At 59.7% G+C, this 22,290-nt stretch overlaps 3 protein-coding genes across 4 annotated transcripts in view; 1 reads left to right on the top strand and 2 right to left on the bottom strand.

Annotated features, from left to right (window-relative positions):
* Nucleotides 1–217: 217 nt before the first annotated feature.
* On the bottom strand, nt 218–7,388 carry AMPD2 (adenosine monophosphate deaminase 2). 2 transcript variants are annotated; one of them, XM_084301845.1, is made up of 18 exons: nt 7,297–7,388; nt 6,087–6,217; nt 5,473–5,603; nt 5,096–5,164; nt 4,452–4,563; nt 4,171–4,357; nt 3,936–4,077; nt 3,742–3,831; nt 3,365–3,494; nt 3,085–3,279; nt 2,771–2,902; nt 2,506–2,669; nt 2,249–2,375; nt 1,944–2,107; nt 1,745–1,865; nt 1,494–1,667; nt 1,181–1,291; nt 218–1,091 (listed from the first exon to the last, which is right to left on the bottom strand). In XM_084301845.1, the coding sequence occupies exons 1-18, from the start codon at nt 7,364–7,366 to the stop codon at nt 876–878; spliced, it is 2,466 nt and encodes an 821-aa protein (XP_084157971.1). In that variant the 5' UTR covers nt 7,367–7,388; the 3' UTR covers nt 218–875. The 2 variants fall into 2 exon arrangements, with proteins under 2 accessions (XP_084157971.1, XP_084157972.1); XM_084301846.1 differs by lacking the exon at nt 5,096–5,164.
* Nucleotides 7,389–9,627: 2,239 nt separating this feature from the next.
* On the top strand, nt 9,628–14,549 carry GNAT2 (G protein subunit alpha transducin 2; the record flags this gene model as incomplete). The annotated part of the gene is made up of 8 exons (XM_084301852.1): nt 9,628–9,745; nt 10,654–10,696; nt 10,929–11,070; nt 11,151–11,308; nt 11,692–11,820; nt 12,079–12,208; nt 13,904–14,057; nt 14,359–14,549. 8 exons carry the CDS (start codon nt 9,628–9,630, stop codon nt 14,547–14,549), a joined length of 1,065 nt encoding a protein of 354 aa, XP_084157978.1.
* A 2,634-nt stretch (nt 14,550–17,183) lies between these two features.
* Nucleotides 17,184–22,290, bottom strand: part of GNAI3 (G protein subunit alpha i3) — a 110,569-nt gene continuing 105,462 nt past the window's right edge. Inside the window, exons 7-10 of the mRNA XM_084301849.1 lie at nt 20,198–20,327; nt 19,516–19,669; nt 18,425–18,634; nt 17,184–18,322 (exon numbers count right to left, since the gene is read on the bottom strand). Coding sequence (XP_084157975.1) covers nt 18,444–18,634; nt 19,516–19,669; nt 20,198–20,327 — 475 coding nt within the window. The 3' untranslated portion in view covers nt 17,184–18,322; nt 18,425–18,443. The remainder of the gene's footprint in view (nt 18,323–18,424; nt 18,635–19,515; nt 19,670–20,197; nt 20,328–22,290) is intronic.

Below are 22,290 nucleotides of genomic sequence, written 5' to 3'. Positions count from 1 at the left end.
TCACCCCCGGAGCGCGAGCGGCCCCCGCCCCCCCGTGCCTCAGTTTCCCCCGAGCTCGGGGCTGCGCTCTGCCCCCCCCCGCTCCGCTGCACCCCAACCTCACAGCACCCCGGCTCTTACTTAAATACTTTTATTTCTCATGCTTTTTTTTTTTTTCAATTGTTTTTCTTTTTTTTTTTTCTGGTGGCCGTGTGGTCACCAGCACTTGACCTCGGAGCCCACATCAGGGGCACAGGAAAGGGGGAACACACTTGGGACGGGGCGATGCCCCCGCGGGACGAAGTGGCCCCGTAGGGCCCGGAGCCCCCCTGGCAGTGCAGGGGATGGGGGCAGGCAGCGCCCCAGCCCCACGCCTCCCTCGAGGCAGCCCCTGGGCCACCAGGTCCCCAGCAGGACGAGGGCACAGCGTGGGCGAGGGGCTGGGGTGGGGGCTGCACCCAGCCTGTCCCCACAGCCCCTCGTAGCAGGGCGAGAAAGAGGACGGAGATTGGGGCAGGCCCTTCACGGGCATCAGGACCCCCGCCTGGACTCGGTGGGGGTCCCGCATGGCATCCCCGCACCCGGCACCAGCAGCCCCCAGCCCGGCACCAGGAGGTGAAGCCACGGCCCCCAGCAGGGCCCGTGCCCACATCAGCCCCCGAAGGCTGGCCCCAGCAGGGCCCAACCCAGCTGAGAGAAAGCAGTGGAAAATAACCAAGAAGGCACAAAAAAAAAAAAAAAACACTACCAAGAGTAGGGAACAAAGCCCCCAGAGCAGAGGCACTGGCACAGCCCCGGGGACAGCAGCGGGGAGGAGCAGCTCAGGGCACTGGGCAGCAGGAGGGGGGCAGCAGCGGCAGAGCCTGGGAGGGACACGGGGCCGGGAGCAGGGGGGGTCAGCGGGGGGGCAGAGTGGAGGTGATGGTGAGCGCGTCCTCCTCCTGGATGGTCTCCAGCTCCTCGCTCTGCACCGCCTGCGTGATGAGCGTCAGCTCCTGGCACAGCGTCTCGAAGCGGTAGCTGACGCGGATGTCGGGGACGTTGGTGCGGCGGATGTCATTGCCCTCCGGGCCCTCCTTCAGGTAGTGAGGGCCCAGCCAGTAGCTCTTCACCTGGGGGCAGAGCAAGGGGAGGCTCCTGCAGCCGCCCGCCCCCTCCCCACAGAGCGCTGGGGTCCCGGGGGGGCCAGGGGCAGCGGTACCTTGTGGGAGAAGCCGCTCATGAGGACGCTGTTGCGGGCCAGCTCGCACATGTCGCAGGAGCTCAGCTTCCAGACTTGCGTGGCGATGCTGTACTCCTCCATCAGCGGCTCCTGGGGGGCACAGCCTCAGCACCCACCCACCCAAAGAGGATGGGGGGGGGGCCAGCTTTTCCCCCCTGCCCTGGGCCTCCAGCACCCTCCGCAGCCCACTGCCCTTTTCTTCCTCCAGGCCCCCCCAACCCCGTGGCCATGGTGGCTGCCCCATGGGGGTTCTGGAGGGGTCGGGGTCCCGTGGTCCCCCCCAGCAGCTCACCTTGGTGAAGTGGAACTGGAGGGGGTCGTCGGTGGAGAGGGAGACCATGAGCCCCCGCGAGAGGTACTCGGGCAGGGGGTTGCGGTGGTAGCTGAGGAAGAGACTGTTGTTGCTCAGCGGGGACATGGCGATGCCGATCTGCGCCAGGTAGTACAGGTACTGCAGCACAGGGGCCTGGGGGGCACAGCGGGGTGAGGGGGGGCCCGGCCGTGCACCCCAGCGTCCCCCCAGCATCCCCCCGCCCTGCTCACCTTGCGGAGCAGCAAGCCGTGTGAGATGTTCTCCGACACCATGAAGCCCGAGACGAGGTGGTGGATGGGGCCGGCCTCGCCACAGTGTGGGCGCAGCACGAAGGTGTGGAACCCGCGTTTCCTGCCACGGGGGGGACAACCGTCAGCACCCACCCCCTGCCAAGACACCCCCCGAGCACTCCCAGGCGCGGAGCCTTACCGTCGGAGGTGGTTGAGCACCGTCATGTTGGCGTACATGTAGTACAGGTAGTAGGAGTAGGGCGGGTTGTCCTCCTCCACCCAGTTCCCTGGCAGGGGGCTGTCCAGGTTGAAGATGTGGTGCTCGGGCTTGGACTCATCATCCACGCTGTCGAAGCCGTCCACCTGCAGGTGAGACACCGCCGCGGTCACTCCCCACCAAGGACACCCAGCCCCAAAGCTGTGAGGAAGGGAGGGAGCGGGTCCAGGCTGGGGGTGCAGGTGCCACTGGTGGCCCCCGGCCCCCCTGCAGGAGGCGGCGCTCACATGCTCCAGGAAGAGGTGCAGCTCGGGGTGCTGGGCAGGGTGGATGGTGGCCTCGTAGAGGGGCAAGAAGATGTTCTCCAGCATCTCCTGGAAGTTGGCTAACTGCTTCTTCGTCCGGTAGACATCGCTGCTCGGGGACGGATGACTGTCAGAGCCCGGTGCTCCGTCCCAGCCCAGCCAGACATCGGCTGGGGGTCCCCAGTCCCCCCCCCCCCAGGACATGGTCCAGGTGGGGGCAGCTGCCCCCCGGCACTCACAAGAGCCGGGGCACCTGCACAAGCCAGCGGACGTTGTTGGAGTGGACGCGGTGGTTGACGGCCCAGCAGGCCAGCTTGTCCCACTCATCCCGGGAGCGGCCGTAGATGGAGAGCCGCAGCTCGGCGTTCTGGTACTTGCTCTCCTCCAGGTCGGACATCACCTCCTGCCAGGGAGGGGGAAGCGTCACCCTTCTGCCAGCAGGAACAGGGACACGGGTGGCATTGCCACTGTGAGCACTGGAGGGAGGGAGGCATGGGACCTCACCTTGATGATGTGGGCAAAGTACTTCCCCGAGACGCGGTTGTCCGTCTTGATGAAGATCTCCCGCAGGATGGACTCGCCGATGGGATTGTACTTGGCATTGAACTTGTCGAAGCGGTGGAAAGTGTTGCGGTCCTGAAATGGGGGCGCAGACGTGAGCTGAGGCTTCCCAGCACCCTGGAGCCACCAAAACATCCCCATCCAGAGCTTTGGGCACCCCCACCCCACCATGGGATACCCCTGGAGATCTCCCACCCTGGCCAGAGACGAGCTGGAGGACCTGCTCATCTCCAAGATTTGGGGATGTTTCCCCGTACCGCGTGGACGTCCAGAGTGTCCACGCTGAGGTCATAGGCAGTGAGGTTCATGGTCTCAAAGACCTCCTTGAGCGTCTGCTCCTTGCCCTTCTCCACGTGGACGATTTCATCCAGGTGCTTCTTCATGGCCCGCTTGATGAAGCGCAGGAGATGCTTCTGGTTCATGCAGGACGAGGCGTGGATGTGAGTGTCCACCTGCAAGCCAGAGGCGATGCTCAGCCCTGAGAGCCGCTGGGCGCTCCCTGCCCGAGCCAGGACCCCCACTACGCGCCAGCAGTACCTTGCGGATGTTGTAGAAGTCACGGTGGGGCACCTTCTTCTGGGCCGCCAGCTCCTTCATCTCGTTGAGCAGGACGTGCATCTGGAACTTGGAGCTCAGGTACTGCAGCCGGCGGTAGCAGAAGGATTTGCTGCCCGAGGCAAGGAGGGGGCATCAGTTTTGGGGCGAGAAGGGAGAAAATCTATCCCCAAAAGGCTGGTGCCCACCAGGAGGAGGGGACACGGCTCTGGACTCTGGGGCCCCCCACCCCTCGCATTGTGACCATGAGCCAGGACAAACGTGGGGGCTGCACCAGGACCAGGTGTCACAGCCACAGCCACGTCCCCCAGTGCTGTCCCCAAGGTGCCCACCCCCCATGGCAGGGCCCTTCTCCTCACATGGGCCCGTTGATGATCAAAGCCATGAGGAAATTCATGTCGGCGATGAACTCCTGCAGGTCCGGGTACGGCAGGTCCAGCTCCGTGCTCCTGCCAGGCACACAGACGGGGCAGTGGGTCGGGTCCCCCCGTCCCCAGCCACCCACCACAGCCCCTCACCCAACCCATCAGAGCGGCGAGCCTCCCCATCTCACTTGTCAGTGGGGTCCTGCTTGGTGTAGACGTGCACCACGCCATCCACCATCTTCAGCCCGAAGCCCAGGTCGGCCGGCATGGTCTGGGGGTCGCACTTCTCGTAGGGGTGCTGCTCTGCGAATGGGGGGTGCACAGGGGCATCTGCGGCCAGGAGAGACCCCGTGGTCACGCACCGGACGGCTCCCCACCAGCATCCCCATCCCCAGTGTAGGAAGCCTCCTGTCCCATGCTCACCAGCGGCCACGGGGGTCTCGGGCACCTCCTCATAGCCGCGGGTCTCCAGGGGCTTCTCGGAGAGCTCCTGCAGGTAGCGGGCGGTGGTTTTGCAGAAGCTCTGCAGCGACAGCCCCATGTACTTCTCCCGCAGGAACAGCGCCTTCACCACGCTCTTGGCTGCATCCAGCAGGTCCGTGAAGGGCACCTGGGAAGGGACACAAAAACAAAGTGGGGGGGATTTCACCCCAAAACCTCCCATGGGTGCTGAAGGGTGCCCCTCGTGGGGGGCAGAGGCTCACCCCGCACTTCTCCTCCCCGGAGATGGTGACGCGCTGGAACTCTCGCTCCAGCAGCGCGTCACGGTCCTTGGGGACATGGTCCACCAGGTCCTCGCTCTGCTCCTTGAAGAGCCTGCAGGCACGGCCAGTGGCCAGTGAGATGGGGACACGGCCTCGCGCCCCCCCCACCGGGGGCTGCACCCGGTCCCCAGAGGCAGGAAGGTGGCGGCGTCCCCAGGAGTGTCACTGCTGGGTGCCACATCCTGGTTGGAGGCAGTTGTGTCCCCCCTCCACCCCCCTATGCCCAGACGCATCCCCCAGCCCCACAGGAGCACAACGAAAAGTTGGGGGGGGGGGGACAGAGAACGAAACAACTCGTGACAGAGACAACTCCCAAGCGGAGACAGGAGGGAGGGGACACGCAGCGCCGGGGGGGTGACAGGGCCAGGCTGGGGACAGATCTGTCCCATGCCAGCAGCAGGGACCCCAGCTCACCCCAAATCCCCCATCCCTAAACCACCCCCGGGCGCATTAACCCCTTCACTACCAGCCTTGGCAGCAGGGCTGGGGGCACCTCTCGGCTCTGTGCTTGGGGGAGAGGTGGGGGGGCCAGAGTGGGGCTGGGGGGACCCCAAGCCCCTGGTGTCACCGAGCCAAACACTCACTGTAAGTCCGCGGCACTGTCAACTTTCAGGAAGTCCTGTTTGGCTCTGAGCAAAATGTCGGGCTCGAGTCTGGGGACAGCGGAGGGGACAGCCGGGAGGGGACAGCCAGGAGGAGAAAGGGGCCAAGGCGTTGGGGGGGGGAGAGAAAACATCCCATTAATGCCCAACCCAACACAACCACACAGAAACCAAAAAAAAAAAAAAAGAGAAAAAAAAAGAGAAAAAGAAGACAGCAAGCGCAACACCCACGGGAGAGGAGAGGACACAGAGCTGGCACAGAGGACTGACAGCCCCCAGAGCAGGGCCGGGGTGCCCGCGGTACCCGGGGCGGTGGCTGTCCCCGTGTGGGGACCTGTCCCAGGGGGACCCCGGCTTACTTCACGTCCTGGCTGATCTGGCGCTCCAGGCGCTGCCGCCGCTCCTCCAGCTGCTCGATGGGGCTCTCCTCGGGGAACTCGTACGGCGCCGTCCGCATCTCGCTCTCAGCCAGCGAGCGACAGAACAGCTCCTGCGGGCCCACCGCTGCTGTGAGCTGCGCCAGGTCTCAGCCCACACCCACCGCTGCCGTGAGCTGTGTTAGGTCTCAGCCCACAACTACCCCTGCCATGAGCTGTGCCAGGTCTCAGCCAACACCCAGCCCTGCCACCAGCTGGACCTGCTCTCAGCCCGTGCTCACCGCTGCTATGAGCTGTGTTCAGTCTCAGCCCACAGCACCGAGGAGGCCACGCTGTCGGGCTGGGGAGACACAACCTTGGGGGTGGAAGGAGAACAGCCACGGGGCTCCCCCCCAGCCCCAACCCACTGCAGAGCCCTGAATGGGGGACACAGGTTTGGAATCAATCAGGTGCGTGGGGTCACTTCCCTGCCACCACGGCCCCTGCGCGGGCAGGGGGGTGGACGCCAGGCTGTTGCTGTGTCCCAGGGAAAAAGGAGGTAGGTGAAGCCCCCCCAGTCTGAGACCTGGCAAACCTGGGGTACAGGGAGGACCCACCTCAGCAATCTCCTTGTATTTGCCATCCATGGAGGTGCGCAGGTCGACAGGGAAGTGCTTCAGGCAGTGGGGTGTCCCGGGCAGGGAGCGCGCCGACTGCAGGGGCCGGGACCCTGGCCCCCCCCGCAACTCTGCAGGCACAGGCACAGCGTGAGCATGGTGCGGGGGGCTGTCTGCGCCCCGCTCCCAGGCAGGAAGGGGTTAACCAGCCCCCCCGCAGCCCTCTGGAACTGGGATCCTCGTCCCACCGTGGTGGGGGAGAAACTGAGGCAGCGCAAGGGCAGGAGCTCCCTCGTCACCCATCAGGGGATGTAACGAGCCAGCATCGCTAGTGGGAGAGGGGCTCAGGGACGGGGCCAGGACCCCCAGGGCACTGCCACGGGTGCCCACACAGGTTGTGTCACCACACTCCCTCTGCCCCTCGTCAGGCACTGGTGGCAGCACAGGTGCCCGTGTCACCCCATGGCACCGCGGGCTTGTCCGGTGCCACCCAGTGAGCCCTGCGCTGCCGGGACATGCCCAGCACCCCGTGCCACCTGCAACACCGCTGGCACCTGGTGCCACCCGAGTCTGAGAACAGCCCCCCTGAGCCCCCCCGTGAGCATCCCCACCGGCAAGGTGCCGACCAGCACCTGCCCTGTGCCACCGTCACCCCGTGCCACCGCCACCCAGCGCCTCGAGACCCCCAGGGGCTGACACACGAAGCACCCCCAGCCCCAGCACCCCCAGGGGCTGCTGCCCCCCCCGCTGCCGGGTGAGCCGGGGGTGCCCTGGGCCCGCATCCAAGCCAGCCCCAGCCTTCCTCTGCCTCCTCCTCCTCCTCCTCCCAGCCAGCTCGCACAGCCGCTGCGCCACGGCACCGCCGCATAGCCCCCCCCCGGCCCCCGCTGCCATCGGGGGGGGCACCCGGCACTGCCCGTGACCACCGGCACCCCCCGGCCCCAACCCCCGGCAGAGAGGAGCCCCCGCCGAGCAGCCCCGACGCCACGGTGATGGGCGCACAGCCCCCAACACCCCCCGCCCCCCCCCCCCAAAAAAAAAATCCCCCAAAGCACCCCCCCGGGGGCCACCACCCGACTCCCCCCCACCCACCGCAGCACTGCCCGCCCCCCCCCGGGTCGCTGCTCCCCCCCCCCAGCTGCCTGGGCCGCCCCAGGGGCTGCGGGGGGAGATCTGGGGAGGGGGCGCCCCTAGCTGGGGGGGGGCTCACCTGCGGGGCCGGGGGCCTGCAGGCTGCCCCGCTTCTTGAAGGGGAACTTGGCCGGGGCGGCCGAGGACATGGTGGCTCCGGGGGCGGCGGGGTAACGGGGAGGGGGGGGGGGCGGGAGGGGGCGGGGGCGGCCCCCGGGGCCCCGCGGGACTCTTACGGCGGCGGGGCCGAGCGCTGGCCGCCGGCTCCCTCCCCGGGTTGATGATTGATGCGGGAACCGGGGCTGGACCAAAGTCCCCGGCGGAGGCAGGCCGGAAGCCGGCCCGAGGAAGAGGATGGGGCGGAGGGAGGATGTGGGCGCGGGGCGGGGGGAGGAGGAGGAGGAGGAGGAGGGGGGGGGGAGGAGGCGGCCCGGGGTTGTCGCAGCAACCGGCCCCGCGGCAGGGCGGGGGCTCGCCCCCGGGTGGGGGCTGCAGCCCCCGGGGGCGGTGCTGCCCCCTCCAGCCCCCGCCTCAGGCATCGCCCCCCCAGGACGTGGAGTTGCCCCCCCCCCTGGCATCAGCACCTCCAGCAGCCCCCCCCCCGCCGGGGACACGGCTCCGACCCCCCCCCAGCACCGCACTCCCCCCCCCCCGGCCCATCAGCGCCCCGCAGCGAGACCCCCCCCCAAAAGACGAGCATCACCGCCCCCGGACCGGGTGCCCCCCTCCCCAGAGCCAGGCCTCGAAGCCCCCCAAAGAGGGGTAACCTCATCCCTGCCCCCCCGCACAGACAGCCCCCCAGGAGGGGACCTCCCCCCCAGCATCACCCCCAGACCCTGCCCGGGAAGGGGGGGTCTGTCCTGACCCACCCTCCCCGGCCACCCCCTCTGTCCCCCAGCCAAATCCCCTCAAACAGGGCAGGGCTGGGGAAGGGCTCGTGCTCCGGGGGTGTCGCCCCCTGTCCCCCCCCCGCCCCGTACCTGCGCCGCTGCTCCCGGTGCGGTGCCCAGGCCGGGAGTGCGGGCGCGGTGCCGGTGGGTGCCAAGTGCCCCTAATCCGGCACCGGAACCGGGGGGATTTTTAGCTGCTGCCGGAGCAGAGGGAATGCCGCCGGCCCCCCGCGCCCCCCAGCCCCAGTGACGGGGACAGCGAGGGGACAGCGCCCTTCAGGGCCACCCGGGGGGACACGGGCTGTCGGGGAGGGGGCGGTGGGGCCCCCCCAGCCTGAGCTCTGGGCTAAAGCCGTGCCCCCCCCCAGCACCACCTCCCCCCCACGCCTCTGGGTCGGGAGGTTGGTATTTTAATTGGACCCCCTTCGTAAGCGCCAAGTTCATTAGAGGCTCAGAAGGGGCTTTGTGTCCGTGGGGACAGCGGGGACAGGCTGTCCCCATGCCACCGCCGCTGCTGAGCATGGCGGGAGAGGGTTTGTGGTGGGGGGAAACGCGGGGATGCCACCCCCGGTGACACCGCAGGGCGCGGGGGGGTCACAAACAAACCCCTGGAGCCTGCAGCACCGCCACGGGGACCCAGCGGCTGTCCCCTGTCCCCAGCACTGCCGCCTCCCCAGAGCCAGCCCCAGCAGCGCGGGGCAGGGGCACCCACCCTGGGGGCCCTGTGGTCCTGCTGGGCTGGGGAGGAGGAGGAGGAGGCAGGGGGGAGGAAGGCTGAGCACCGTCCTGTTAAAGAGCTTAGGCAGCAGGAGAGGGGCCCAGCGAGCGGCACTCAGCAGTGCAGGATTACAGGTGCTCGTTACTGCCTGCAATAATTAGCTCCATTTCCCCAACAGGAGGAAACCCACAGCCCCGCCATCCCCCTGTCACCACCCCAGCAGCACCCGGGGCCCCTGGGTGTGACGGGAACTGAGCTGAGCCCATCCCCAGCACAAAGCCCAGCCCTGCAGCCCCACGGGGGGGCACCCAAAAGTGGGGTGCCCCAAACCCACAGAGCCCCCCAGACACCCCACAGGACCTGGGGTGTCCCCATCCCCTGTGGGCAGGGGATGACATGCCACCTGCCCCCTTACATAAGGCACTGTGCCCACCTCCCTGGCCACCTCCCCGAGATGCTCTTTCTTTTCCGAGCCCTAATCTTTGCCATCTTGGGCTAATTGGATTTCCTGGGTCACATGGAGAGATAAAAAGTCCCCAAATCCATCAGCCCAGAAATTGGGTTATCCATGGGGAATTAAGGGAGAGCTCGGGGGGCAGCCAGCCCGCGAGCACCCAGGTGAGCGCTCCAGCACCCCCGGCGCGGCGCGGGGCAGCGGGCGCCTGGTTCGGCCTTTCGGGGCTTCCCTTTCTTCCCCCTCGCCCTCCGCCCGCCCCTGGGGTGCGTGCGCGCCCCCCGCGAAGAGCTGGAAGAGCCCGGGGACCTAGAGGAGCTCGAGGCATTGGAAGAGGAAGACGACACCATGGGGAGCGGGGCGAGCGCAGAGGATAAGGAGATGGCCAAGAGGTCCAAGGAGCTGGAGAAGAAGCTCCAGGAGGACGCAGATAAGGAGGCGAAGACAGTCAAGCTGCTGCTGCTCGGTAGGGTGGAGGGGACATCCGCACAGGGGCTGGCTGGGCACGGGGAGGACACAGGAACTATCCCATGTCCCTACCTGGCACAGGGACCCCATCGGTCCCCATCAGGAGCTGTATCCTCTGGGGATGGGCACAGAGCAAAAGCAACTGGGGCAAGGGGACAGAGAGGGGCTGGGGCTGGGGCTGTGGTGCCAGGGGTGCCGGGTGCCCCAGAGGTGTCGGTGCAGGGACATGCAGCCACTGGCCTCATCGTCTCCTCTTGCTGCCCCTTTTTGTCCCCAGGAGACCCCCTTCCCCTCAGCGCTGGGTCCGTTCTCGTTAGTCTGACGAGCTGTTCTTAGCGAGCAGAGGGTTGTCCCTCCACTGGATGTCCCCCAGGGTTGTGCCTGGGAAGAGCTGGGGGTGGCGTCTGCTCTTGGTGGCATGTAGACAGGTGGCAGGGACCAAGGGGACACCATGGGGTTGGGGAATGGAGTGGCTGAGGCCAGGACACCTTGGTGACACCTGTGGGGATGGGCGTGGGGGGCAGTGGGACCCTCAGCATCCCCAAACCCTGCCCCACTGCTGGGCACAGGAGGGGACTGTCCCTTGGAGGACCCTGCTCCCCGCTCAGCCATCGGGGTAACCCCGCGGGGCATGGGGGACAGGAGCAGCAGCGGGGGCTTAGCCAGGTGAGGGGGGGCCAGGGTCAAGGCGATTAGCACCCTAATTCTAAGCAGCTTCCTGTGCTGCCCTAAGCCGTTTAAAGCACCAAGGCAATCGCCGAGGCAGCGCAGGGATGGTGGCAGCCTCTGCAGGCCTGAAGCCACGGTGATGGGCAGGGCAGGGGGACAGAGCAGTGCCCATCACTATGGTGTCAGGCATGCGGCATGCCCCAGCCACCTCTGAGGTTTCCTTTGACTCCTTTCCAGGGGCTGGAGAGTCGGGCAAGAGCACCATTGTGAAGCAGATGAAGTGAGTACGGCTGTGGCAAGGGCTGCGCCCCATGCCTGGGTACCCAGATTTGGGGGAGGGGGGACAAGGACTGAGCTCCAGAAACCCCTGGCAGAAGCATGGGGCCGTAGGACCTGGGGGTGTCCCCAGCACCATGCTGGTGGTGGGCTCCCAAAGAGGGGGTGATGCTGGGGAGAGAGGGGGCACCCCAGGGTGCCGGGCTCTGGGACTGAAGCTGATGTGTGGCCCCCAGGATCATCCACCAGGACGGCTACTCGCCCGAGGAGTGCATGGAGTTCAAGGCCATCATCTACGGCAACATCCTGCAGTCCATCCTGGCCATCATCCGCGCCATGTCCACGCTGGGCATCGACTACGCCGAGTCGGGACGGGCGGTCAGTGGGGGCGTCCCGCCCTGGGGGACGAGGGGAGGGGACAGCGCGTGGGGACAGTGGCAAAGGGCTCTCTCCTGCAGGACGACGGCCGACAGCTCTTCAACCTGGCCGACTCCATCGAGGAGGGCACCATGCCTCCCGAGCTTGTCGACTGCATAAAGAAGCTGTGGAAGGACGGCGGGGTGCAGGCTTGCTTCGACAGAGCCGCCGAGTACCAGCTCAACGACTCAGCCGCGTAGTGAGTGTGGGGGTGTGCACGGGTCCCCTGCCTGCTGCAGTCGCTCCCAGCTCCAAAATCCCCTCCCTGCTTCTGGGAACAGCTGCAGCGCACCACATTGTTCTTTGTCCACCCAAGGGCCCCACGGGTGCCGTCTGGCCACAGCCCCCCGTGTCTCCATGTCCCCACTGCATGGGCAGGGTGAGGCCAGCTCAGGGCCATCTGTGCCCAGCTGCAGTCTCACTGTGCCCCTCAGGGTGCGGGTTGGAGTCACGTCCTTCACTGAGCCCCAGCCCCAGACACCCCTTAAAAGCCCAGCTGTCACCCGGGGCTGGCATCGCACCCCCTGCGGGGACCAGGACGTCCCCAGCCCCTCCACAGCGTGTCCCCTGCTGTCCCCGCAGCTACCTGAACCAGCTGGACAGGATCACAGCCCCCGGGTACCTCCCCAACGAACAGGACGTGCTGCGGTCCCGCGTGAAGACCACGGGCATCATTGAGACCAAATTCTCTGTCAAGGACCTGAATTTCAGGTGGGCGCACGCACACACACACACACACCACACACACCCCCGTGAGCACGGGCAGCCCCTCCAGCCCCGACAGTGGGAACAGGGTCAGGGATGAAGGTATCAAATTGTCCCCCTGATGCTCTGGGGCCACCTAGACTAGGGGGATGAGAGATAGGTCACCGAAACCGTGCCCCCCGAGTGCTATGGGGGCACTGGCACCATCCCAGCGGGGGTGGCAGGAGCAGACGTGTCACCGCCCCGTCCTTGTCCCCTCCCCAGGATGTTCGACGTGGGAGGGCAGAGATCTGAGCGCAAGAAGTGGATCCACTGCTTTGAGGGCGTGACCTGCATCATCTTCTGTGGGGCGCTGAGCGCCTACGACATGGTGCTGGTGGAGGACGACGAAGTGGTGGGTTTGGGGCTGGGGAATGGCTCAGCAGCGATGGGGGAGAGGAGCTGGGTGACAGCACCCATGCGGGTTGGCTGCAGTGGGGCAGGTGAATGCTCTGGGTGCCTGGGGCACAGCCACAGGACGGGGGGCAGCGGGGGTGGCTCAGCCCGGCCCCAGCCCCTGCGTGCACCCGTGCTCCCCCCGGGGCAGGAACAGCCCAACCAAGCTGATGCTGGGGCGGTTGTGCCATGGGTTTGATCCTGCTGACCTTGAGGAAAAAACAGCTCCTTCCCAGGAGGCCTGGCCTCCTCTCAAGAGCTGCCATCCTACGGGAACAAACATTCGGGTGCAGCAAAGCCCCGCGAGCCAACCCAAACACACCGGAGACAACGCAGGAGGGGAGGAAGCCCCAGCAGAGGGGCCCAGAGAGCCCTGGTGGAGGAACAAAGCAAATCAGGGTGCTGGGGGGTGGAGGAGCAGCAACAGGGCACAGCTTTTACCCTCCTCTGCTCCCCACAAGCAGCAGCACGGGGAAGGAGAGCAGAAGCTCACCAAGCGAAGCCTCTGGGTGCTGGGCAGGGGCTGCTCCGGCGGGGCCGTGCATTGCTCATGCATTGCTCGTGCATTGTTTGGGGAAAGCAGCTTTGAGGGCAGAGACCTGGAGAGCAGAAACACAATGGCCCCAAGAAGGTGCCTTATTTCTCATCATTATTTTTGAAGACAACCAGGAAAAGCAGGCTGCCATCTCCCCTGCTCCGCGGCTTGGGGCAAAGTCTCCTTGCTGCTATCTCCCGTAGCAGACGGTCCCGCGGATGCTCCCCGGTGTGCTGAGCTGGGTGCTGCCAGAGCTAGGCTCTGCTGCCTGGGGCTGGGTGACACCGGGTGTGCCCGGGCTGCCACTAGCCCTTCCCCAGCCCCTCGCAATGACACCTTACTCACTGAAGTCCTTGGGAGAGGCTGTAATGCTTCCCCTGCAAAGGACAGGGCAGGATTAAGCCAAACAGGGCCCTGTAGGAGCCCCAGTCACCGAAGCAATACAGGAATGCTGCCACAGCAGGGACCTAGACAAGAAAAACCCATCCCCATCAAAGCACCTGCCTGCAGCAGGCAGCTGCAAAGGTCCAGCTGGATGGAGCCTTGTCCTCCCTGCACCGAACTGGAAAATGCGCCTCTGCTCCCAAACCAGAGCAGAGCAATGCTTCCCCTTTCCGTGCTCCTTCGAAGCCAAGCTGTGGGTAACGGCTGAGGACTGCAGTACCCTGGGGAAATCCTGCAGCATCACAGCACCGCCTGGCCAGTGTGGATAGGGGCACGGGGCCCTTGCTTGGGGCTCCTCCTGCCAACGATTCTCCCATCAGGATCAGTGCAAGCTGGTGCTGCTGACCGTCAGGGCCAGAGCCCCAGAGCCCCACACTGCCTGCAGCTGCTTTGCAGCTCCAGAGCTGCTCCCCACCATGAGCAGCACCCCAACATACCTGGGTCACTCGCACCATAGTGCAGGGCCTTTGCAGCTCTTCAGAAGAGCAAGGGGGCTCTTTGGAGGGTAGAGCCATTTGCTGCCATAGCAAACAGCACAGCCCCAGGAGTTGCTCCACTGCTGCTGCCCTTTGTTTTGCAGCAGCAGCTTGGGGCAAAGCACCCGTCACAACACTGGGGCACAAAAGATGGTTTGGTTGTAACCAAGTGCCCATGCTCTGTCCTGTTTGCTTTCAGAACCGCATGCATGAATCCCTGCACCTATTCAACAGTATATGCAACCACAAGTTCTTTGCCGCCACATCCATCATCCTCTTCCTCAACAAGAAGGACCTTTTCGAGGAAAAGATCAAGAAGGTCCATCTCAGCATCTGCTTCCCCGATTATGATGGTGAGTGGGTCTGGTCCCCCTGGGGGCCGGCCTTCACTGGCTCCATTATGCTGGGAGCAGTCCCTGGGGCCGGGAGCAAACCGGGGGCAAGGCCAGCATGACTGGTGCCATCTGGAGGATGGAAGCAGGGCAAAACAGCTTCTTTTAAAACTGAGTTGGTAGCTGCGGTTAGCACCCAGCTGGGAGGCAGGCTGCAGGTCTGACTCCCAAACACAAGCCCCAGGCGTCCCCAGGTTCCCCGGCCCCGAGCGTCACCACCCCGGCAGAGGCACCTGCAGCGAATCGCTCCCTCCCTCCGCAGGTCCCAACACATTTGAAGACGCAGGAAATTACATCAAGACCCAGTTCCTTGATCTCAACATGCGAAAGGACGTGAAGGAAATCTACAGCCACATGACCTGTGCCACAGACACACAGAACGTCAAATTCGTCTTTGACGCAGTCACAGATGTCATCATCAAAGAGAACCTCAAGGACTGCGGGCTCTTCTGAACATCTGCGTGGCAGGTATTCCCCGTGGCAGCCGGCAGCCACGAGCAGCAGCCTCTGAGCCACCAAAAGTGCTGGGGAAGGGGGGGCCACAGCCAGCAGGGTGAGGGCAGCCCCCGAGCCTGGGGCTGGGAACCTCCAGGGGCGAGGGATGTGCTGGCAGCAGCAGGAGGGCAGCACTGCCTGAGCACGGCTTTGCTCCACTCCCCGAGCAGCCCGGTTATTGCTGCAAAGCAGCCTGACAAAACACGTTCACACCCCTGCTTTGTGGAGAGAGATGGAAACAACAGATTACAGCCCAAACTATGCACTTAAGCAGGATCAGACGTCTTTATCTCAGGCCTCCTGTTGCCACAACACTCTGCTCACTGCTCCCTGAAAAACAGCAGCAGGAGCTCCCCTCGTGCCTGACTGCTAAGACAGCTGCAGGGGAAATGGGGCAGGCAGGCGGCAATAGGACAGGGTGAAGCCTTGGGCCAGGGCTCCCCACACCAACGCAGCCCCCTTCTGCTTGGAGCACGCAGCAGGCTTCGGCTGCGAGCCCGCTGCTGGCACCACGGAAAAGATGAGCGTATCGAGTGTTGGCAGCAGCCGGGGGGCCCTGCCTTCTCCCTGGGTTACAGGCAGCAGCGAAAGCTACAGCGAATGATCAGCTAGGGAATAATAGGTTTATACCACCCTCACCTTCCAGCTACGTGCTGCTGCCCGGGCCCTGCTTTTGAAGCTGGTGGTGCAATGCAGATCTGCCTCTACAGGAGCCCTTCCTGGGCGTTACGCTAGTAACACCTTTGCTGTGTTTAATACCCTCTTCTTTCCTCCTCCCTGCCAGAAGAGAAAATGACTTCAGCTTCACATCGCCGTTCTGCTGAGCAGAGCCAAAAGGATTAAAGAAAAAAAAAAGCTACCTGGCCCCCACTTTTTCTATGACCTACTCAACCAACCACCTGCGTTCAAGCCCGTAATAGGAAGGGGCTGAAGCCGAACTTCCTGCTCCCTTTCACAGCCATTTCCTCTTTTTAAAGAAAGAAACCCCGGCTCCCTGCAGTGCTTGGAGGTCAGCGTTTATCAATGAGATGCGGAGCGGTTTGACACCAAAGAGCACACAGACCCCACTGCATCAGAGAAATTAACACCGAGCCGCCACATGCCCCCCTGCGCAGCTGAAGGTGGCACCGCCATGGGACCGGTGCCAGGCACCCGCCCTGCCCTCGCCCGCTTTGTCAAACCTTAATTGGGTTGAACAGGGAATTTCTGGGCAAGGGCGGTGCCGCCTCCGAGTCATGCCTGGTAGCCAGCCCTGTGGCAGGAGGAATTAATTATTTTGTGCTGTATATAAGTCCTGAGACTTCGGTGAATTTCTCAGAAAAATCTTCCTACTGGACAAAGGTCAAGAGCTGCTGCTGCCCCCGGTTGTGCTCTGCCCCCAGACAGCCTTAAGCAGACGAGCGGCCGGTCCTGGCCACCTTGTCCTGTGCCTACCAGCCAGGGCAGGGGACGCAGGAGCACTGGGGGCCAAGGGATGCCATCACGCCTCCAGCAGAGAAAGGGGTTGGATAAAGAGGAAATGGTTACTTGAAAGATTTTCATTCTGCTACTTAGAGCTGTATTTGCTCTTACTGTTTGTAAATAAATCAGTGTCGGTACTGTAGACAAGTCCTGTATCCTCTCAATGTCTACTGCAGGGTCACCTATACGGCTTCACTTAACAGTAGGGGAAAAAAATAAAGAAATATGCATGACATGGATGTCTCATTTCTCCCACTTGGATGTCTCTGTGATGATTGCTCCCAAGCCCCTTTCCCATCGCAGAACGCCTGAAGCAAGGAACATTTTGCGTTCTTTGCCTGAGCTGCTCTCCCCGCATGCTGCACACACAGGTCCCCAGCCACCATCAGCTGTGCCCAGGCAGCATGGAGCAGGGCCACCACCACCCTCCTTGTCCAGGGGTACACATGGGTGCCACCAAACCACTGCCAGCTGGAATTAAGCCTTCCCAGAACACCCCCCCCATGATAAGGGATGTACCTGGGGCTGCCCTCCCACCCGGCTCCAGCAGCAGTTGGAATGTGATTGCAGGGGAGCTTTGCACTAATTTGTTTAAAAGACAAGGCGAGCTGTGTCATGCATTAGAGTGAAGCTCAAGTAAAGCCTCGAGGCCTTGCTAAAAGGGAATTGTCAGGCAGGCAGTAGAGCTCAAGGTAATTTGGGAAAAAAAAATCTGAACTATAACCACAGTCTGTAGAGCTGCTGGGCACTGCTGCATGTTTGGCACCCAGCAGACACCGTGACACGGCCATTTCCCACACCCAGAAGCATCCCTCAGGTTATCTTGCTCTTGCAGTGCTGCAGTTCTAGGCAAGAAGCTTCAGAACGGGTTACAGCCACGTCATCTAACAGCAGCCCAGAGCAGTGAACAACTGGATGGATGTCTGCTCTCTGCCATCTGTGCCAGCACAACCCCAGCCTTCGGGAGCAGCAGAGAACACCAAGAGCCATGTATTACATGGCCCGAGGAGCCCTCCCATCAGCTACGCCTGCTTCCCAGCCAAGTGCGTGCCTTCCTGCAGCTGGATGGGCAAAGCACAGAAGGGGAGAGAACTTCTGGAGGAATTACAAAAACTAGGGAAAAGGCTCAACTGTTTACTCACCATTTTAATACTGCCAACAACTATAACAGATTGAAACTGTACACATGACAAACTGGGAAAAGAGTCTAAATGCAATGGTTCAGCAAAGGAATGTACTGACTGGTTCTGAACATTACTACAGTAAAAACAATGGCAAACAAGAATTTGGCACCACATATACAAAGTAAAGGCATGCTGTCAATACAGTTTAAGAGTCTCCGAACAGAAAAAGCCATGGTAAATGCAGAACAAAGTGCACCCTTTAAAAAATTGCCCACCGGTTTAGACCAAAAATGCACAAGAATCTAAGTGGTTGATTTAGTAGCTCTGTAGCAGCACACATTTTCCATCTAACTTGGAGCTCAGCATTTCAGCTCTCCAACTGACACAGCCCGGGTACATGTCCACCACAAAGCTGGCTTGATGCTTACCACACAGTATAAATCCCATTTGGATATCAGCATAAATCAGGTTAACCCCTAACCATAAACTAAAAAGACTTCGTATATCCTGCTGCAGAAGCTTCTTTAAAAAGCCTTATGGTAGCAGGACAGTAACAAACTACACATCAGAAAAAGCCGAAGCTATCGCCGTAAGAGCTCTAAGGATCCATTAAGTAGTTGCAGAAATATTAAATTCTGACCATACCAAGTGTTAAAAACAAAGAGTTCCTGCTAAGAGGAATACTTTCTGCATGATCTGGTCACATGTGCATAGTTAAGTGATTTTTTTGTTTTTATTTTTAAAACAAGATTTGTTTGCAAATAAAGAAATAAAATTTAGTAAAGTTATAGTTTTCTTGATGGAAAAAACCTTAAAAACAGACTAGTGGTGGCTTGTTAACCAAAGAAAGAGAGAAAGCTACATATCGAAGGTCTGGAATCCAGCACCTTAACTTCACAACAGCTGTACACATTTGAGATTACACCATCCAAACGATGCCAGGATGATCTAGTCACACTAACAGTTGTTCCATCTTGACCTAACTTCAACATCCCATATCAATATAAAGGTCCCTAATACAGAAGATTGTGCTAAAGAATGCAACGATTCTGCATGCTGTTTTCGTTTCCCTGGTCCTGTTCATGCTTGCAGCTGTCCCCATGAGGCAGCAAAGAGTCTGGTTCTCAAAACGCCACATCATAAGAACTGAAAAGAGAACACGGAGCATTAGTGCAGTACAAGACAAAGCCAGACCAAGCTGGTGTGCAAAGCTTAAACTCTGCGCGCAGCCAAGCAGCTTAGCTTTACCTTCTTCCCACGCCCCTTCTCAATAGAGTCCACATTCCTTCAGGTTGTTCTTAATGATAACATCTGTAACAGCATCGAACACAAACTGCACGTTCTTGGTGTCAGTGGCACAGGTGAAGTGTGTGTAGATCTCCTTGGTGTCTTTTCTTCGGTTCAGATCTTCAAACTGACACTGGATGTACGCAGCTGCTTCCTCATATGTGTTGGAGCCTGACAAAGATAAGAGCCCTTACTTTAGCCAGCAGTTCACAGCAGAGAGTTTTTGCACAGATCTTTTAAGCACATATTAAGCTGCTTGCAACCATCTGCCTTATCCAGCTACAAATCCAAATCCACAATTAACCCCTTCTTGCAAATCTGAAGTCTATTCCCAGCTTCTGCCCAGTGACCTTGGACAAGTTGTTCACTGCTGCAAGTCTCTGACTGCTCCCCACCCCAGACCCTCCGTTCAGAGACTGGAACGTCACCATCACGCCTCTTCACGAGCAACCTGCGAGATCCAAAAGGGAACGCTGCACATCGGCTACCAAAAGGCTTTGTGCTAGAAACAGTTATATTGCAAGAGCGACAATGACAGGAACAACCAGGTTTGAGGGAAGGGCAGCTTCAAAAATCTAAATGCCTCAAGCACTGACCACATAACACACCATCCCTGTGCAGGTGGCAGCAGGGAAGGGCTGCAGAACAGACTATTGCTGAAACAGACACCAGAGTGAACAAGGGTCTTACCCAGGATGTGGATAAACTTGATAGCCTCTAAAATAGAGGTTAAATGGAAGCATTGTCCTAGTATAATGTGGAAAACACAGTGACCTTGACTTGCTGAAGTGCAATACTGTTAAGTGTCTTTGCTTTTCAAACTCCAGGCCATAAAACACATGGACAAAGGCTATTCCAAACCACAGACATGCACAACCACGTCCCTCCTGAGAAAATGAGTTATCAGCTAGCTGGACAGCTCAGAGATGGTGCCCAAGAGACAGAGTGATGGGAACAGGGAGAAAGATAATCTTGGATTTTGTAGGCTTTAACTGACTCATTCCTGGCCCTGGTGATGCAAACAAGATGCCATTTCATGAGCCCAACCTTACCTGTGTATTCTGGATAGCAGATCGTTAATGGGCTTTTCTTAATCTTTTCCTCAAACAGGTCTTTCTTGTTCAAGAAAAGAATGATCGAGGTGTCTGTAAACCATTTGTTGTTACAAATGCTGTCAAACAGTTTCATACTCTCATGCATCCGGTTCTGAAAAGTAAAAAAAGAAGAAGGCGATGCATCACTCCAGAGTTATTTAGGGAGGATGAGGTGGGGGCAGACAGGCTTTACTACAAAGGCCAGACTAAGGCACCAAGCATTACACTGCTAAACACGCACGTCCTCACTGTCACCGCATCAGGAACAGTGCCCGTGGCCCTGAGGCTGGTGCTGCCTCACCCCGCTGCTCCCCCAGCCCATGCCCGACCCTCCACGGAGGAGCTCACAACTCGCTAAGCAGGCTGCGGGGCCAGCACCACGAGCCACCCTCCTGTACACAGGCCCTGGGGAAAATTGTGCATTACAGTTATCTTTTTCTGGGGCAAGATACCGCAGACTGCTGCAAGGAAGTGCTCTTCTTTACAGCTCTCAGGCCACTTCAGGGAACAACCACCACATAACAAAGGGAACGATCTAGAGACATGCCCGTCCCACACAGGATAAGATCTGCGTTTGCTTCCACCTCCCTTCTGCTACAGGGCCACCCAGCCAGGCGTTAGTAACTCCTCGATGACATACCATTTCTTCGTCCTCGGCCAAGACAAGGTCATAATCACTGAGGGCCACACAGAAAATAATTGCTGTCACGCCTTCAAAGCAATGGATCCACTTCTTCCGCTCTGACCGCTGGCCACCAACATCAAACATCCTGGGAGAGGCAGAAGAAAAGTCTCAGAAGCTAAGGAGACCTCTCTCCCTGGCCACCACCCCATCCACAAGAGATGGGGAGGCTCAGCTAAGGACTTTCCAACAAGCAGGGGTTAGGGAAAAACAGGTACACAGCCTTCCATCAGCAGGGCCAACAACGCGGAGCCTCCCTTCCTCAGGAGAATTCACTGAATTCTTTTTAGAGCAATTTCAGCAGGAAGAAGTAGAGGTTCACCTACATCACTATCCAGAAGTCTGCTGATTCATCAGGGCATGCTTATTTTGTTCTCTGTCTCCTATTTCCTTAGCAACAATCCATTTGCTTGACTGGACTCCAAACACCTACTCACAGCCAGCTCTTCCAGTTCATTTACACTGCATCTCACAAAGGATTATCTGGAACACGCTACCTGCATGCTACTGCTGGGACTCGGAAGAATTAATGAGGTTAAGAAACAGCTTTTTTTTTGTTTGTTTGTTTTCAAAAATAAGTGTCTGTTGTCTACTGAAGTTTAAAGGCTTCAGCTACTTACAGAATTTCTGGCTATAGAAGAGATGCAAGCACCTTGGATGGTTACAACACCCTGCTCACTGAAGCATTTTGATGAGATGCAGGGTTGCCCACTATGTTCTGATGCGCTGTGACTTAATTAAATCAAGCCAGATACAAGTCAATATCCAAGAGCTATGGAAATCATAAACATCGATTTGTTATCACAGCAAACACATAGACAAGAGACACTATCCAGTGTGGGCCAAAAGCAATACAACTTAATGACAGCAAACAAGGGAGCCAGAAGAGCAGTTCAGCTAACTCCAATTTTCTATTTAAGGTAAACTGTCCCAGTGGAGCACAGAAGGAAAGATGAAAATCTCTGCAAAGATACTGGCTGTTTACTTAGTTTGCATTATTCGCCATTACTCTCTGCTTTTAGCACACAGTCATCTGAAGAGGAATAGCATCCCTGACAACTCAGCTTCTCCAAGCTAATCCAAATTCAAGTCACAGTTACACTAAAGCTACCTCAGCCCATTATTAATGTCTGAGATTTAACATCAAGGCTTCTGTCGCAGGAAAGATGGCAGCTTCAGGGTTTAAGATGCATTAATGCTTTCCTTTGCAGAGCAAATCCCTCTGAGATGAGACACCTTGTGTGCCTCTGGGGAGGTGGGGGAAAGAGCAACCCCCTCTGAGGCATGTGCATAGAGTGCTCAGTCATTTCACTTTGAAAGAAGGGCTACAATGATTAAATCAAATATGCCTGCTACCTCCAGCTCACTCTCCCATTAGTCAGACGTGATGATTTTTGAAAGAGCACCACACACTGCAGCTGGAAATACTAATCCCAATACATTGTGATGGAAGACAAGTCTTCCCTAGATGAACCACAAGCCATATAAATAGTTCCGAGACGCAAAGTGTTTGGGCATTTTTGTTAGAACAGTTCATAAGTTAAGACATTTCAGAAGCCAAAACGTACTGCTCTCCCAAACAGCGTGCAAATGGATCCAGTTTTATAAGCAATGCATGGATTTTTGCTATAGCTCTTCCAAACTGTTTTCAAACACAAACTAAAAATAAGCCAATAAATTTAAAGGCTTTCAGCAACAAAAGCTTGAAAACATTGCTATAGGATGAAGGGAATTCGCCCAAGACACAGACACTGTTTTTCTACACCCACGTCCTGCGACAGCACTGCTCACCCCCAGGTCCCCAGGCTGGTTGTTAGGAGCGTGATCGCGACCCAAAGCGAGGATTTTCTAAGGAGCAGACCAAGAGCAGGGAAGACAGCTCGACTGCACACTAGCAGCTGCTAAAAGGTTAGAGGGAGTTTGGTTAGTGATACTGAAAGGGACACTGCCAGGACCAGACTTGGTAGCTGAGCCCCTCAGGGGCTGAATTTAGGAGGCAGAGAGGGGAGGCAAGTCCCATCCTCTGCAGTACCACGTGGAGGCAGCCAGGC

This window comes from Netta rufina, assembly GCF_964035555.1.
Source record: "Netta rufina genome assembly, chromosome: 26".
NCBI lineage: Eukaryota > Metazoa > Chordata > Aves > Anseriformes > Anatidae > Netta > Netta rufina.
This window is presented reverse-complemented; position numbering and strand designations above follow the sequence as displayed.

What these genes read in the sequence shown, in the direction of transcription:
- AMPD2 (XM_084301845.1), bottom strand. Translation starts at nt 7,366, where the DNA reads ATGTCCTCGGCCGCCCCGGCCAAGTTCCCCTTCAAGAAGCGGGGCAGC. An exon ending in AATACAAGGAGATTGCTGAG is followed by an intron (nt 5,604 to 6,086) that starts GTGGGTCCTCCC and finishes GTGGGCCCGCAG; the next exon opens with GAGCTGTTCTGTCGCTCGCT. An exon ending in CGAGACCCCCGTGGCCGCTG is followed by an intron (nt 4,078 to 4,170) that starts GTGAGCATGGGA and finishes TCCTGGCCGCAG; the next exon opens with ATGCCCCTGTGCACCCCCCA.